General features: G+C 39.4%; 1 protein-coding gene across 1 annotated transcript; it reads right to left on the bottom strand.

Annotated features, from left to right (window-relative positions):
* Positions 1-10,314: 10,314 nt before the first annotated feature.
* On the bottom strand, positions 10,315-11,256 carry LOC118927178 (olfactory receptor 9K2-like). The gene has a single exon (XM_036915064.2). The coding sequence runs from the start codon at positions 11,254-11,256 to the stop codon at positions 10,315-10,317; it is 942 nt and encodes a 313-aa protein (XP_036770959.1).
* Between the last annotated feature and the right edge of the window lie 7,650 nt (positions 11,257-18,906).

Below are 18,906 nucleotides of genomic sequence, written 5' to 3'. Positions count from 1 at the left end.
TTAATGAATTTTGAGTAACTTTTTCTGCACCATTTGGCATTGTACTTGAAGTCCTAGTCAAGTTTTGGTGATTTTTGTTTTTAAAATTTTTATTTTGTAATTGTCATTATAAAAGAAGGAACAAAGAGTCAAAGACCCTTATTAAGTCTACAAATAACTTTTTCATGTTGTTTTCTTTCCTATAATGTAATTGGGGGAAAAAAGGAGTCACACTATCTTTAAGTAAACAGATATATCTTTTGAACTTAGCACCACACTATCTTATTATTTCTTATCCTCAGGCTAGACATGGATTCCTGTCAAATGGGACCCATATGCATCTCTGTAAATTAAACTTAATCTCCAAATACATATTAGAAGGTCATAATTCTAACTAACATGGTACAATTATCCTGCACACAACCAAAACTACACTAGCCCATACCCTAGAAGAGAAGGTAAAGTCTTTGAATGATATTTACTCTGCTCCTTGATATCCTATGACTTATATACTATGATGTCAAATTAACACATTTATGTCATGTTAATTCATATCTATACATATATACACATATGTATATATGTGTGTGTGTATATATAGATATATATGTATATATATATATACACTTCAACATGATAAAATCCCTATATGAAAACCCACAGCTAATGTCATATTCAATGGTGAGAGGTTGAAAGCTTTTCCTCTAAGATCAGAAATAAGACAAGGGTGCCCAATCCTACTCAAAGTAGTATTGGAAGTCTTAGCCCAAACAATTAGGCAATAAAAAGAAATAAAAGGCAACCAAATTGGAAAGAAGTAAAACTGTCTTTCTTTGCAGATGACCTAAACTTTAGTTTTTAACATGCAGATGACATGAACTTAAGTCTTTAAACCTTAAAGACTCCACCAAAAAACTGTTAAATTAATAACTGTTAAATTAATAGTTCAATGGAGTTGCAGGATACAAAAAACATACAAAAATCAGTTGCAATCCTATACTATCTGAAAAGAGAAACTATAAGAAAAAAGCTACCTAAAAAGAAAGAATAAAATACTTAGGAATAAATTTAACCAAGTAGGTAAAATATCTGTACACTGAAAACTGTGAGACACTGATTAAAGAAATTGTAGAAGACAAAATAGATGGAAAGATACCCCTGTTTATGGATCTAAAAAAAAATATTGTAAAAATATCATACTACCTAAAGCCATCTGTAGTTTCAATGCAATCCCTATCAAATTCCAAAGCCTTTTTTCACATAATAGAAAAAAATTCTAAAAACTGTATGGAACCACAAAATATCCTGAATAGCCAAAGCAGTCTTGAGAAAGAAGTAAAGATGGAACTATCACACTTCCTGAGTTTAAACTATGTTATAAAACTATGATATTCAAGACAGTATGGTTTCAGTATAAAAATGGACACAAAGATCATGGAAAAGAATCAAAGCCCAGAAATACACCCATGCAGATACAGTCAACAAATATCTGATAAGAGAGCCAAGAGTCTTTTCAATAAATGATTTTGAGAAAACTGGACATTCATATGCAAAAGAAGGAAACTGGAATCCTCTGTTATACCACTCACAAAAGTTAACTCAAAATGGACTAAAGATTTAAATGTAAGACCTGAAACTGCAAAGCTCCTAGAAAAACATATAAAGAAAAAGTGCCTTGGTATTGGTCTTGTAATGATTCTTTTGGATAGGACAGCAAAAGCACAAACAACAAAAACAAAAACAGACAATAGGAACTAGATCAAACTAAAAAGCTTCTGTACTGCAAGTCAACAAAAAGGCAACCTACAGAATGTGAGAAAATATTTACAGACAGTATATTTGAAAGCGGGTTAATATCCAAAATACATAACAAACTCATACACCTTAGTAGCAAAAGATGATATTCTTTTTAAATGGGCAGAGGATCTGAATACACATCTTTCCAAAGAAGATGTGCAAAAGGTCACAGGTGCATAAAACGATGCTCCACATCACTAATTGGGGAAATACAAATCAAAACCACAGTGAGATATTACCTCACACCTGTTAGAATTTTCATTATCTAAAAAGACAAGAGATAATCAGTACTGGATGTGAGAATGTGGAGAAAAGGAAATTCCTTTGCTTTGTTGGTGGGAATATAAATTGGTATAGCCACTATGGAAAACAGTGAGGAGGTTCCTCAAAAAGTTAAAAATAAAACTACCATATGATCCAGCATTCCCACTTCTATATATACATATGCAGGAAATAAGATCCAGGTCTCAAAAAGGTATTTGAACTTTCATGCTTACTGCAGCATTATTTACAATAGTCAAGACATGGATGCAATGAATGCATGCATCTCCAGATGAAAAAATAAGGAAATGTGAGATATATACATTTATTTATTTGTTTGTTTGTTTGTTATACATTAATCTATTATTATAATATTACTATTATATTGTCAGTCACTAAAAAGAAGGAAACCCTGCCATTTGTGATAACAATGGACAGACTTGAGGGCATTATGCTCAGTGAAAGAAGTCACCTAAAGACAAGTACTGTGTGCTCTCACTTATATATGGAATCTAAAGAACAAGCTCACAGAAACAGAGTAGAATAATGGTTGCTAAGGGATGAGAGGTGGGGAAAATTGTTGATGGTGGTCAAAGGTAAAAACTTCCAGTTTTAAACAAGTTCTGGGAGCCTCTGGATATAACTGCAATATTTCAAGAATCTCTCACCTAGCCTTATCTCTCACCATATCAATAGGTGGTTCCAAAGGGTGGAGAGCAGTATTCCATCTCCATATCAATAGGTAATTACAAGGGAGAGCAAAGGCATAGCTGGACTGGAGAGGTTGGGTGGGGGTCCCTTCTTCTTCAGCCAGGTCACCAGAGACATGGGAGAGCAAAAGTGGACAACTGCTTGTAAGAAATAAACAGATTTCTCCTACTTTATTTCTCCCTTTGACTGATTTCAGTTTCAAAGGTGTTTTCCCAGGGATTCTCCCCTGCAGAGTTACATCTGCCAGTAGTCGGCAGGACCACTAACCTGAAATCTGTCTACATGGGTGCACCTCCTAGAGGGGTGGGGCCTTTCCCAGAATTGGGGAAGGTTGGAGACACTGGAAGCTGCAGAACTATCCCTCTGTGAGATAGAAGACTGCTTAGAGGCCCTGAGTGGCCGTGTAGCAGCTGGGATTGTGGGATGTCTTTTTCTAGAGATAGTGGAAAGGGTTATTGATGAGAGAGAGAGGGTTATCAAGGAGAGAGAGAGACTTCAGCAGGAGAGGGACACACTTCACCATCACTCAGAGGAGCTGGCAATGGCCTATGGGATACCCTAAGAAAGACACACAGTTATTGAGAACACAGGTCATACTCCTGGAAGATACGTTAGTGGCAGCAAGGGAGGAGGCATCAAGAGAATCTGCTTTGCATGAGGCCGTAGGGGAAGGGAAGGAAAAAGCAGTGCCTTCAGCCCCGGAGATGGTAGAGGAGATGTTGGGAGAGGATGAGGGGGTGGGCCGGAGGTCTGATCTGTTGCCAAGGCCACTACTCAAGGCACCAGCCTTTCCCATATTAAAGGACCACCTGGTTGTAATGAAGAAAATAAAAACACAACAACCATAGGTTTCTCAGGGGAAGGAGGTGTCCCCACCCCAGGTTGTGGAGCACTCTGTCCTACACCACTGTACCCAGCATCAGCTAGTGGACGTGAGCGTCAAGTTTCAGCAGAAGCCATCGGAATCTCTGCCTACATGGCTTTTGCATCTCTGGGATGTAAGGGAGGAAAATCTTGTTATGTCGGGTTCTGAAAAGGGTAGACTGGCCTCACTGTTGACTCACACTTCCCTCTGGTAGCAGTTACAAAGTGTGCATCACACCTCAGGGAATCAGACGCTTCTGAATTGGTTGACAGCAGCCATCATGGCAATTTGGCCTAATCAGGGTGATTTACTGTACTTACCCACTAAATGGAAAATGTATGCAGTATTCCAGCAGGTGTTACGGGAGCTGGGCATGAAAAATACCATCTATAATATGGACACCTAGGGCCCACATGAGGAGTTGTTCACCACAGGAATGAGAAATCTGGGGCTCCATACAACTCCCCCAACTCTCTCTGAGTTGCTAGTGACTATTCTTGCCCTATTCTTGCCCCCACATAAGGCAACCATAAGTTAGGCTACTCATACTTAAGCAGATCTGGGGGAGGTTGAAACAATAAGAACACAGAAGTACAGGCTGCAGATGAAAGGAGAGATGCAAAGGACCCCATGAAGGTCTCAAGGACCCAGATGTGTGTTGATTTGGTAAAGGTGGGGGTAGTGAAAGAAAAACATGATGGGCAACCCAATAGGATCTTGTTAGAACTGTGGCACCACCTAGAGTCAGAGAAGTAGTTCTAGCTGCTGAGTTCCAGAGGCAAAAGCCCCATGTCTGGCCTGTGTCCCTGCAAGACTTACTGGGAACAGTACTCAGTCTCTGCCTGTGCGCCCACCCCAGCAGGATGATGACTGGGTGTCGCAGTTCGACGGAGCTGGGGTTAAGGTCCCCACCTTGGGGTTATGGTGGGGACCAGAGGCCACATGAGGAATTAGCAATTCATTGGCCCCCTGTAATGTACAACATGTCCTGCCACTGGTGGAAACAGGAGCTGAATGCTCTCTGACTTATGGGAAACCTACACATTTTTCTGGGACCCCTGTTGTCATAGATGGCTATGGTGGTAAGGCAATAGAGTGAAGAAAGCCCAAATCCCACTGGAGACAGGACATTTACCCCTAAAGGAGTATACTGTGTACATTTCTCCCATCCCTGAAATGGGGGTAGGTTTCCTGCAGGACCTGTGGTTACAGACCACTGCAGGTGAGTTCAGACTGAGGGTACGTATGGTAAAGGCAGTTCTGAGGGGACATGCTAAGCACCCGCCTGTAGCTCTGACTGTACCTCGGTGGGTGACAAATACTAAGCAGTATAAAATGTGTGGGCGACACAAGGAAATTGGAGAAACTCTACAGGAGTTGGAGAGGGTGGGCACCATAAAGCCCACTCATAGTCCTTTTAATTCCCCAGTACGGCCAGTGAAAGAGCCAGATGGCTGCTGGCGTATGACCATGGATTACAGGGAATTGAACAAAGTCACATCCCCTTTGCATGCTGCTGTCCCCTCTATAGCAGCCCTTATGGACACCCTCAGTCATGAACTTGGGATATATCATGTTGTGGACCTTACTAATGTTTTCTTCTCTATTGACATAGCACAGAAAAGTCAGGAGCAGTTTGCCTTCACGTGGAAGGCCAGCAGCGGACATTCACTGTCCTTCCACAGGGATACCTCCACAGTCCCACCATTCATCACAGATCTGTAGCCCAGGACTTGGTCACATAGAAGAAACTGCAAATGGTGCGGCTGTATCACTACATTAATGATATCATGTTCACGTCTGATTCTCCTGCAGATTTAGAAGGGGCAGTTCCTAGACTGCTGCAACATCTGCAGGAGAAAGGATGGGCTGTGAACAGCATCAAGGTTCAGGGACCTGGTTTGTCAGTAAAGTTCTTGGGGGTTGTCTGCTCAAGTAAAACTTAAATTATCCCAGAAGCAATGATAGACAAGGTCCAGGCTTTCCCCACCCTTACCACTGTGGCAGTATTACAAGAGTTTTTGGGTATTTTGGGCTACTGGAGAGTGTATATCCTGTACTTGGCAGAAATTATGAAGCCCTTTTGCTGGTTGGTGGGCATCAGGTTGGAAATGGAATCAGGTGGAACTACAATGAAACATGTACAGCTGCTTTTACTGCTGCTAACAAGCAGTCAAAGCCATGCAGCACTTGAGTGTAATGGACTCATCAAGGCCCTGTGAGCTAGATGTTCATGTAACCAAAGATGGTTTTGGATGGGACCCTTGACAGCAGCTTGAACGGACACACCAACCTATTGGATTCTCATCATAATTATGGAAAGGAGCAGAGGTCCAGTACACCATGATAGAGATGCAACTGGCGGCTATGTATCATACCTTGCTGGCTATGGAGATCATCACCAGAAGAGCTCTGACCAAAGTAATAACCACTCATCCCATCACGAGGTGGGTGTGAGACTGGACCCAAAGACCATGAAGTCGCATGGCAGAGATGCCTACACTAACCAAATGTGGTGCATATTTACAGCAGCATAGCACTCTATTTGTGCCTTAAGTGGAGAACTCCAATGCTTATTGGGACCAGTGACCTATACCAATGGAAAGCAGGAAGAACTTGCATTTGAGCCATTGGTAGCCAAGATTCCTTATCACAAGGGAAAATTCCCTATACCTGAAGATGCTTGGTATACAGGCAGCTCCAGTCATGGGCGGCCCCTGAAGTGGAGGACTGTGTTTTTCCATCCTAAGACTGAGACAATATGGATGGGGATGGAAAGAGGAAGAACAGCCACTGTACTCAGTTGTATGGCTTATGACCACCAGGAGCCCTCCCCACTAGTTGTCTGCACTAACAACTAGGTCATCTATCGGGGCTTGACCCTGTGACAACCAACATGGTACCATGCCAACTGGATGGTTGGCCATCAGCCCCTTTGTGGGCAGGAGTTGTGGCAAGACCTATGGGCCTGTGGTCAGACTAAGACAGTTACTGTATAGCATGTGACTGGCCATTTGCCTTTGGCATCCCCAAGGAATGATGAAGCAGACACATTGGCCCAGGTGTGTTGGCTAGAAGGAAAGCCTGCATCTGACATAGCTCAATGGTTACATAAGCGTTTATTGCATGGGGGCAAAAGACAATGTGGGCTGCAGCCCCTTGGTGGGGCTTGCTGTTGACCTTTGATGAACTAGCAGAGCCAAGAAGGAGTGCACTGTGTGCTCTAAGAAGGACTTACACCGAGCCCATAGCAACATGGGACAATAGTAAGTGGGTCAATGTCCCTTGTCAGGTGGCAGATAAGACTATATTGGGCCTCTGCTCGTATCAGAAGGATATCGGTATGCCATGACTTATGTGGACACAGCTACTGGACTGTTGGTTGCTTTTCCTGCATGTCATACAGTTCAACAAACCACCAAAAGGGGCCCAGAGCATCTCTTGGCAGCCTATGGCCAGCCACAGGTGATTGAGAGTGATCAAGGCACCCACTTTGCTGGACATGCATTACAAGAATGGGTGCAGCAATTAGTAATAAAGTGGAAGTCTCATATACCATATAATCCTACCAGGGCAGGCATGATAGAGAGGTACAATGGTTTGTTGAAATTTGGCTTGACACCAGTACTATCTGGTAGGACATCAATAGTCTAAGGCGCTAGTCAGTTCGTTTATGGACATTGCTATGACATTTGAATGAGAAGCCCCCAAAAGGAGCCTTGAGCCCTGTGGATATGCTAACACACATTGCTGTCTCTCCTATACAACTATATGTGCAAACCAAAGAGGAGTTATTGACGCCAGGATATGGCCAGCAGAGCAACATCCTGCTGCCAGTCCCAGCTACGTTAAACCTTGGAGACTCTGTTGAGTGCACATAGCCCTGGACATTTCAACACATGGACCAGCAATGTCTGGCCCTTCTGGTACCTTGAGTAAATGGCCTGGAAGCAGGCCTCCTGTGTATTCCTTGGGTAACAATGGAATGATCCCCAAAGATCATAGTAGTGTACTTCAAACGTCCAGAGAGGTAAGAGCATCTTATGGGAAAGTTTTGTTTTATCTTTATGGCCAGTGCATAATATACCTCCCATAGGCCTATATATTGACCCATCTGTACCTCCCACAGGGAGGGAGGTGCAGGTCTGGTGTACTAGACCAGGACAAGATCCCATTCCTGCCACTGTCCTATTACAGGACCACTCTCTTGCATGCATCCTACCTGATGGATAAGATTTGCCTATGCTGATGTCATTGAAACTTGTATCTTATCGCCCTTAAGGTTATTTTCTTCTATAGTCCCTGTGGCCTGAACGTGCTGCTGGCTGCAGCTGCTGCATGATTAATCTGAACTCCCTACCCATTCAACTACTGACAGGCTCTAGAATGGGCAAGCTATGGACTAAATCTTTATAGGACTTTGAACTCAGCTGTACCCTTCAGCTTTAGGAATATCATGATTTTATTGCTGTTTTTATTGTACGTTATTAGTCTGGTTGCACTGCTACAATCTCCTCATACAGGGGCCACTTTGGAAGATGGGGGGCAAGTAGACTGTGAGTCAAGATTTCTGGAAGAGTGGGCTGTCATATAATTGCAGTATTTCCAGAATCTCTTGCCTGGCCTTAGTGCATCTCCATATCAATAGGTGTTTTCAAGGGATGGAGAGAAGTAGTCCATCTCCATATCAATAGGTAATTACTAAGGAGAGCAAGGGTATATCTGGACCAGAGAGGTTGGGTGGGTCCATTTTTCTGCAACCGGGTCTTGAGAAACATGGGCAAGCAGAAGTGGACAACTGCTTGTAGGCAATAAATGCGTTTCTCCCACTTTATTTCTCCCTTTGACTGATTTCAGTTTCAACAGTATTTTGCCCAAGGCTGGGAAAATATATTTGTTGTGCCCAAAGTCGCAAATCCCAGAAGACCACCAAGGAGCCAACACTGATGCAAAAGCAAAGAGCCTTTATTCGAGCTAGCTAGAGCTCAATCTCTCATCTACACCAATGCAGTGGCAAGATGCCAGAGAAAGAGAGCGCGTTTTCCCCAGAACAAAGGTTTTATGGGTTTCCAGGACAGTTTGGGGGGGTGATGGCCATGGCCCTGCCTGATTGGCTGGGCCTGAGGGTAGTTGGGGGGTGAGGAGTTGTGGCTTTGGTCAATTGGCAGGGTCTAGGGGTGGTGGGTGTACTTCTTGCTGACTGGAGGGGAGAGAGACCAAGCTCCGATTGGGTGAAACAGGATCCGGGTCCCAATTGGCTGAGGTAGGATCTGGGTCTCAATTGGCTAAAATAGAATCTGGGAGCTTGCCCTTTCATATTCTCCCCAGAGTTACCGTAAGAATAATAAAAGAAGTCTATTTTTTTAATACTATATGATATACCACAGTACTATGCTCCACCATTTACTATTATACCCCTCCTTTTCTAACCTCTGCAAGGAGTTGTGTGATTTCTATGATCACTGGGATTTTTCAAAATCCATTGGCTATATTGATATATTCTGACATTATGTAAGTAGGAAAACACACATTAAACAGTACAACATCTTTTACCACATCTGCTCACTTCTGCATCTTCCCAACAATATTACAATTATATCCCATAATTTACAAATAAAGGACATACAATATGAGCAAAACTTTATCTTTTCAGCAATCTTTTCCATTTATTTTTTTCATATTTGGAGATTTGAATTACCTAAAATTGGCATTTGAAAGCACAACCTAATTGGGAAAATTATAACATGACAATAAAGATATTACTTTAAAAATGATAGCTCATGAAAGTACACCACCAACATTAGAAATAGCAGGAAAACAAAAAGATAATATATAATTAAAATACCAAATACAAAGCAAATAAAAATTATGTACATATAAATAACAATTATCAAAGAAAATTAAATAACCCAGTACAAACCAATGAAAGTAATTTGAACATCTAATGCAATTTTTGTCCCCTCAAGGTAGGACATCAGTACTAAAGGCTTTCCCTTTGTGGATTTGGGTACCCAAGTTTTTAGAACATTGAATACAGAATACCTTTCTCCTTATCTTTGATATAATGATAAATCAATAACAATCAATATAAATGAATGACAATAAGATACAATTAAACACCAATGATGTTTTGAATTGCCCTGATAAACTCACCATGGCACAAACAAACACAAAAAAATCTTATACCATGATATTTATCAGGAATGATGGGTCCAGAATCAAGTCATTCTAAATAAATGTTATAAAAGAATTAAATATTAAAACCCAGAAATTATCCTCCCATGGGTTAGCACTTCCTCTAATTAAAAGAAGTCACCCATTCTGAGGTTAACATCTTACCAAAGTAATTTTTCTGCCCACCATCTCAATAGGCCTAGAGGAAAAAAATTAAAATTGAATTCTTCTTTCCCTCCCTATCATAAACTTACACCTAGAAAGAGTGAGAGTATATTTCTACTTATATACTTAAGTATATAAGAATTCTTAAGAATGGCTGCAAATTTTATTTATGCTGAAGATAAAACACTGCTCTTAGGGAAGACTGAAGGATGGGTTGGTAGAACTCCTTCAATGAAAATAATTCATTGGAGGGAAGGCCAACTTAAAGGATCTTAAATGACTCAAGACTGACCCATATTGAAAGGAAATCAGGACGAAACAGTGATTCAGCCCATTAATGAGGAAATCACAAGAAAGTAAAATTAGAGTAAAGCTTTTTTATTCTGTAGAATTTTTCCCAAAGCTTGTTTGACCTCCTTGTTTCTTAAAGAGTAGATCAGAGGGTTTAACATGGGTGTGACCAATACATAAAATACTGAAGCCACTTTACGAAGTTCAGGGTTGCTTGGAGGCGTGAGATAGACAAAGGAGACAGTCCCATAGAGCAAACTTACAACCCCCAGGTGGGAGCTGCAAGTGGAGAAGGCTTTCTTCCTCCCCTCACTGGAGGGAATCTTCAAGACTGTAGTCACAATATACATGTAAGACACTACAATAACAACTATTGTGGGCAAAATAATGAGGACAGCCAAACTAAGAGAAACCATCTTGTTGACAGAGAGATTAGAACAGGAAATCTTCTCAATTTGGTAAGAGTCACAGTAGAAGTGATCAATGACTCGGGAGGCACAGAAAGACACTGAGAATGTTACAGTGACTTGGAGGGTGGAACTGACCCAGCCAAAGAGATAGGAACCAGCAACCAGCTGAGTGCAAAGGCATCTTGACATGTGGACACTGTAAAGAAGAGGATTGCAGATGGCAATGAATCGGTCATAGGCCATGGCTGCCAGGACAAACCCCTCTGTTACAATGAAAAGCGCAGAAAGAAAGAGCTGGACAGCACACCTTGCAAAGGAGACAGTCTTTCTCTCAGAAAGGAAGTTGACCATGGCTGCAGGTGCAATAACAGTGGCATAACAGAGGTCAATGAAGGAGAGATTGCCTAGAAAGAAATACATTGGTGTGCTCAGCTGGGAGTCAGTCACAATGATTGCCATCATACTAATGTTCCCCAAAAGGACCATGCCATAGACCAGTAGGAATAGGACGAAGAGAAGAATGTGAAGTTCTGGACGGACCCTGAAGCCTACAAGAATGAAGTCAGTTACATCTGAGTGGTTGCCTGCTCCCTTGTCACCCATGGCAAGGACCTGCTAAGAGGTACAAGACAAGGTTAAAAATGGAATTTTATGTCTATTTCCTGATATAAAAGATCCTTTCTCTCTTGTAGAAAATATTGACATTTATGCTATCATCTCCTTTTTGCCATCCAATTGTGTTAGGTATGAGTTGCTGCAGCCCTTTATAGGAACTGAATCTGAGATACATTGTAATTGCCCATCAGCACACAACACATGTCACCTAACTCAGTTGTCTAATGTGACCCTCCAAGTAAGCGCCCCTTCTGCTATAACATAAGTGACTTACATGCATAAAGCATTACATCTTTATGGCTGTTTAGCTTCTCACTCTATTTACATGGTAAGTTTAATATATCTGAAGGTTTAGAGATCTGTATAAGCATTTCTTCTCATCTTTAATTTGCATTTTCAGATTTATTCTTAAAAATGCTTCTATTTTACAATGGAGGGATCATATTACAACAATTTAAAACTTCGTGAATAGACATTCAGTGTTAATACGGGTCAAGAACTAAATAGCTTGTGAGAGTTTGAAATAGGTTAGCAAGAAATTTAGTTGGCTATCCAAATTTAAAACCTTGAAAATTAATGAATGTATCTTCAGTTTCTTAAAGTGGACAAAGCTCAGGCATGCTAGAAGGAGAAACACATGGAGCAAACCAATCTCTGCACAAATCTTTTAAGAAGCCAATTTGATATTTCACTTGATACAGCAAGTGAAAAAAAGAGGAAACTTCAAAACAATGTTTGACTAAAATTTTGCAATAAGAGAGAAAAATATCCATTTTAAATACTAATTTTAATGTGTCTACATGTACAGAAATATCTATAAATATACTAAAATATTTAAAATGATAACTTTGAATCAGTGACACAGCTAAGTATTCTAATTTGTTTGTCCTGTAACTTTGGGAACCTTCTGTTCTCTCCAGTGAAGTGGCATAGCCATTTCTTTCTTTTGTTCTGACTTACAATCAATTGTTGTTTAAATCACCCAAAAAGGGGAGAAATTGGGTGGCTATCAAAAGCAGCAAATGATCTAAAAAGAATTGGTTGTTGACGTGACATGTATGGCAGTCACCATGTTCTGCTCATGCAGGTGACCACCCCTCCATCCAAACCCCCAGCTCCTAATGCTCTCCTCATCTTCATCAGCTGATCCTTCTCCTCTCCACCCAATACTAACTTCTCTAGAAAATCCAGCAATTTAGTTCTGAGGGAAAATCTCATAGGAATTCAGTAATATGACTCTTAGACCTCTTCTTTACCCCACCACTCCCATTACAAATAGATATCCGCTGAAATATCTTAAATAAATTTATCTTTGAGAGAAGCACTAGCTGCCTATGTTGATTTCCATAAGATATTTGCACTTAAATATTGTTGTAAAACTATGGCTAAAAGAATGAAGATTTAACAGTGGAATTTCAGGTATCAGATGTAAGTGAATAATGAAACAGGAAAGAGGTTAGAGATTTTTAGAGAAAGTAAGAAGGCTTGGCAAAACTACCAAATTCACATTGTACAACTGGATATCTGGCAGTATTTTAGCAGAAAACTTTGTTTTACATATAGTTACCAATGTTATTAACCAAATTACATTATACTGTCTGAAAACGAACATTTCCTGGTTACTGCATACCAATCAGTATGCAGTAACCAGGAAATGTTCATTTTTTTGAAGAATAATGTATATTCATCCAATCATTCATTAAGTCACTGAATTCTATGGGCACTTACTGTACTGTAAGCCAACCAGAATGATCCATTATGGCACACAGAAATACTCGTGGAAGACTAATTATTTGACTGATAAACACATAATTTACCTTATCTCTTACCTGGATATCTCTTTCTTTACTTCTTGTGAGCAATTTTCTAATGGTAGATGCAAGGGTTCAAAAGTTGTGGGGTTTAATTCTAGAAATGCAAAGAAGTTTGTAAAACTGTATGAAGGAAAAGAAAATTAAAGACAATGTCAAAATAAAGCATATTTTAAAACTTAAAATACTGCACAAGATATAAAAATCTAGTTTTGGAATACATAGTTGTATTCTCAGTTTCAGGTTCTGCTCACTGATTAGTAGTAATATCCTATTCTTCAATTAAGAGTGTCCTTTTCATTTCCTAAGTAGTATTTTTGCCTGAAAATTCCCAGCAATTTTTCCTTTTCTAGAGAAAAGAGGATGAAAGAGATGACCTAGTGAGGCTTCTCCCAACCCTATGAACATTTCTTTACAGAAACCGAAAAGGAAGTGCCCGGAACCTGCAGGGTGCACTGCGGAGTGCGCCTCTCCTGCCCTCGGGCGTCTCTTACAGGCCTTCCAATAAGCAAGAAGAAGCAAAACGGAAACTTAAGTAGGGCAAAGATAAAATCAGCAGAGAATAGTAGTACTCCCTGATGACTGGGGGAATCCTGGTGCCCTTAGTTAGCTCTCCTGCAACCATTTCAGGTAATTACAGGATGGATTGGATGGAAAAGGTCCCCTTTGAGAGAGGTAAGACATAAGTCAATTATGGGATGATAACAATGGCAGGCTCCAGGTCTATCCCATGAGGGCCACATAGGGAGAAACAAAAGGAAAAGATTATATATATTCTAATTATTCAACTTGAACTGTCTCTGGGTCTCTTTGGATGTGACTTCTTGTTAGAAAAATTTATTTTAAAGTTAAGATAATACATTTTGCATAATTTCCCCTGTTGAATTTCTGCCTTCAACAGTCACACTGAATGTTATCTATTGATGCCTTTACATGACAGCCATAGTCAAGTTCTGTTGGTTGACTGTCCCTATATTCTGACTGGATCTTACCCTCTGCTGGATGATTTTTATTTTGTGTATTATACCATAGAATATATTACAGACCATGTTACCAGTGTATTGACAGTTAAAATTTGTAAGCATGTCTACTTATAAGTAAGTCTGTTTGAATCCATGACAATTGTTATTCTCAGGCCTTGTCATCTCTGGTGAACTGGAAACTGTGGTTCTAGCTAAAGCATAAGTTTGAAAGTCCAGGTATCAGAAAGTGCTTATTTCACTGAGATGCAAGAAGCAATGAAAAAGTAATGGGCTTGAAGGAAATAAACATGTAGAACTGTAGCCATTCTTCATATGTATACCATACACTGGATTTCAGTTAACAAAGACCGAATATAATACATAAGATGAAATGTTTAAATAAAATTTTCTGTAGCATACTTACAGGCTAGCTATTGCAGAAGTATAGAGAGCTACCACAAAACCTAGTGTCATATAACCTCAGGTGCCTGGGGTCGTCAACTAGGCAATTCTGCTGCTCTTGACTCTATAGTCTTGATTGTTGGCTGGTGGAGGATGGCCTCTCTGGGACGTCAGACAGCTTGTCTCTGCCTGTGTCCTCTCTTCCAGCAGGCAACCCGGACGTGTACCTACAGTGATAGGGAAAAGTAAAAGCAGAAATGTACCAGCACTTCTCGAGCTAGTATCCCATTGACCAAAGCGAGTGCTATGGCCGGGCTCGTTTCCTCTCAGTGTTGGGCCATGTCCTGAAATGGAGCCCAGGCGGACACTTTTAAAAGCAGATATTGGTCAGACTGCCACCACCCTTGTGGGCCTTCCATGGTTCCCTGGCGTACACACCCTGTTAGATTGGGGAAAACTTCTCCCAGTTTCAGCTACTGTTCTCCGAGTGGTCTGCCACACTTCCCAGTGAATATCTATTGACTATTTTGAGTTTTTCCTTTTTCATACCTATTAGAAATCCCATTTCTTCATATGCTTTTTCCCACACAGAGTCAAATAATATTTAAGGTATTGAGGCAGTTGGTGGTTTTTTCTCATCTGCTTGCACCTGGAGACTCATAGTCATACTTTGTCATCCAAATTTGTTGTAATATTGTCCATGAGATTTGGTTTTGCTCTCTAGATGTTCTGTCTGTTTTCATGTGGATACTTGGAAAGACTCCGTAACTGCCACCATCATCTTCCCAGAGTGGAAACCTTGTAAACATGCACATCTTCTCTCATATTAGAACCTGGCTGTGGTAAGTATTTTAGCCCTGACAACCTGCACTCTCTGCTGCCATGTCTATAGTTATATTATGTGGCATAGCAAAAGGGAATTTGTATATTTAATTAAGACTGTTAATTAGCTGATATTTTTTTCTTTACTTTCTGAAACCTTTACTTTTATATTTTCCTATTTCATTTGCAAGATTTAAAGGTACATCCATCCCCCTCCAAAAGGTCAGTACCAAATTATGTACACATCATCTCCATAGCACAATTGTATTGGAATAAGCTTTTCTTCAGAAATGCATCAGATAAAATCAGACTTGATTTCTTTAGGGGGTGTTAAAATATTTAACTGGGAGGACTCTCTTCCATATATCCAAGAAAGCTCTACCTATTGAAAACCTTAGTGTCACCTATTTGCAAGCATTCTATATAGTAATTTGTAATTATCAAAAACAAAAGATAATGAATAAAAGATGAACACTATTTTGGAGAATTTCATTGTCATGATCCACGGGCATCATCCACATTCACTGGAGAAATAGGCAGACCTTTTCATCTCTGGAGAGGCGACCACTGGACCCCGAATTCTCTTCTGGTTTTCTCTAAGGAACCCTCTGGTTGGCTCTTTCCTAGTCACTCCATGTTTCTTATTTTCCTCAGTGAACTCTCGGTCTTGGCAAAAGAGTGTTTATTCCTTCCTATCAAAATTATCACTTCAACTACAGGAAAGAAAATAAAAATTACTTCCCACTTATATTAGTCAGCTATTACCACAATAATGCTATATAACAAATTTACCCCAAAATTCAGTACTTTACAATAGTAAGCATTTGTCCTCATGTTTGAGTTCTCAGGTTGACTGCTACTGTCTCATCTAGAAGGAGTGCAGTTGGGCAGCTTTACTTCAGGCTCCATGTTCTAAGAGGGAAGCTCCTGCCTGGGAGTGGGTTCAAGTCAAGTCCACATTTCATTCTGGAGCAAAGTCTTAAGAAAGAGCAGCAGTTGCTCGGGACATGTTTTCTTGGAGGATCACAATTGCCAAGAAAACCAACTCAACATTCAAATTCATGTCATGTCTGCTTCTCATCTTATTGTGTTCAAAACAAGTTACATGGCCAAGCCCAGAATCAAGGAGGACTGTACACTCAGCCCACTATCAGGCATGGCAGAGGTATGTACTTATGATTTTATTAAAGGGCAATGAAGAATTGGGTAAACCTTTTCTTTTAGCTCTAAACATCAATTTATTTAACTGGGAATTTATCAAAGTTCTTTAAAAAGCTCTAGGACCCTGTAGAAGCCAACGCCTTGACAAGAGAAAACATGACATTGTATTTCCCATATCTGCAAGAATTAATCCAACAGCTAACATGGGATCTTACTTTACTGACATTGCACAAGTCTTTTCCGCCTTGGAAGCATCCAGCATAAATCATTTTCAGTCCAATCAGTCCAATCACAGGATTATAATTATAGTGCTTTTGATCAGACTTTTATTTTTTTCATTTCTTATAACCAGCTTTTTTTTAATGAGGTCTAATTCACATATAACATTATATTCATTTTAGGTGTGCAACATAATGATTCAATATTTGTATATATTGCATAATGATCACCACAATAAATCTAGTTAACATCCATCACCATACATAGTAACAATTTTTTTCTTAAGATGTGAAATTTTAGCATCTTCTCTCTTAGTAACTCACAAATATAAAATATGATGTAGCCACTATACCATACACTAACTATAGTCACTATAATATAATATACTATATACAATATAGTCACTATACTATGCACAAACTATTGTCACCATGCTGTACATTACATCCCCAAGACTTACTTATTTTATAACTGGAAGTTTGTAACTTTTGACCACCTTCATCCATTTCACCCACCACCAACACCTTGCTTCTGGCAACCACCGATCTATTATCTGAATCTTTAAGCTTGGTTTTTTGTTTTTTTGGTTGGTTTTCATTGTTATTGTTTTAAGATTCCATATATAAGTGATATTGTACAGGACTTGTCTTTATCTGACTTATGTCACTTAGCATAATACCCTCAAAGTCCTCCATACTGTCACAAATGAGAAGATTTCATTTTTTCAATGAATGAATAATATTCTATTGTGTGTGAGTATATATACATATGTGTGTGTGTGTGTGTGTGTACATACACACATATATGTCATATTTCTTTCCCCACTCATCTGTTGATGGACAATTAGGTTGTTTCCATATCTTGACTGTTCTAAATGACACTATAGTGAACATGGAAGGGTGCATATATCTTCTTGGATTAGTGGTGTTGTCTTCCTTAGGTAAATTCGCAGAAGTGGAATTGCTGGGTCATGGTATTTCTGTTTTCAGTTTTTTGAGAAAACTCCATACTGCTTTCCATCATGGCTGCACCAATTTGCATACACCAGCAGTGTACAAAGGTTCCATTTTCTCCACATCCTTACCAACACTTATTTCTTGTCTTTTTGATAATAGCCATGAGGTAATATTTGATTGTGGTTTTGATTTGCATTCCCTGATGATTAATGATGTTGAGTACCTTTTCATACACCTGTTGGCCATCTGTGTATCTTTTTTGGAAAATGCCTATTTAGAGCCTGTGCCCAATTTCTAATTCTTTATGTATTTTGAAGATTAGCCTTTTACTGGACATAGCATTTGCAAATATTTTCTCCCACTCAATAGGCTGACTTTTCAATTTACTGATAGTTTCCTTGATATGCAGAAGCTTTTCAGTTTCATGTAGTCCTACTTATTTTTACTTCTAATGCCTTTGTTTTTGGTATCAAATACAAAAAAATCATCACTAGGACCTATATCAAGCTGTTTACTGTTTATGTTTTCTTCTAGGAGTTTTATGATTTCAGGTCTTATGTTCAAGTCTTTAATCCACATTGAGTTAATTTTTGTGTATGATGTAAGATAGTGGTACAGTTTCAGACTTTTGCATGTGGCTGTCCAGTTTTCCCAACACTATTTATTGAAGAAATTGGCCTTTCATATTGTATATTTTTGGTTACTTTATTATAAATTAATTGAGTTTATGTCTGGGCTCTCTATTCTGTTCCTTTGTGTCTGTTTTTAATGCCAATGTCATACTGTTTGGATTTCTTTCATTTTGTAATATACTTTGAAATCAAGGGCCATGATGCTTCCAGCTTTGTTTATTTCATGTAAAAAATGCCATTGTAATTTTGATAGGGATTGCATTCAATCTGTAGATCAACTGACATTGTATGGACAATGTAACATTAATTCTTCCAGTCCACTAGCACATAGTAGCTTTCCATTTTTAATTTCTTTCATCAATGTCTTACAGTTTTCAGAGTAGGTCTTTCCCCTCCTGGTTAAATTTCTTCCTAGGTATTTTATTCTTTTTGATGCAATTGTAAATGGGATTGTTTTCATTATTTCTTTCTCTGATAGTTCATTATTGATGTATACATATGAAGCTGATATTTGTATATTGATTTTGTTTCCTGCAACTTTAGTTTATTAGTTCTAACAGATTTTTTGGCAGGGTCTTTACAGTTGCAAATATTGAAGTTTACTTCTTCCTTTCTGATTTGCAAGACTTTTATTTCTTTTTCTTGTCTAATCTTTCTTGCTAGGACTTCCAAA

Source organism: Manis pentadactyla, chromosome 10, assembly GCF_030020395.1.
Source record: "Manis pentadactyla isolate mManPen7 chromosome 10, mManPen7.hap1, whole genome shotgun sequence".
Lineage (NCBI taxonomy): Eukaryota > Metazoa > Chordata > Mammalia > Pholidota > Manidae > Manis > Manis pentadactyla.
Note: the sequence above shows the minus strand (reverse complement) of the source record. Positions and strands in the feature narration are given on the sequence as shown.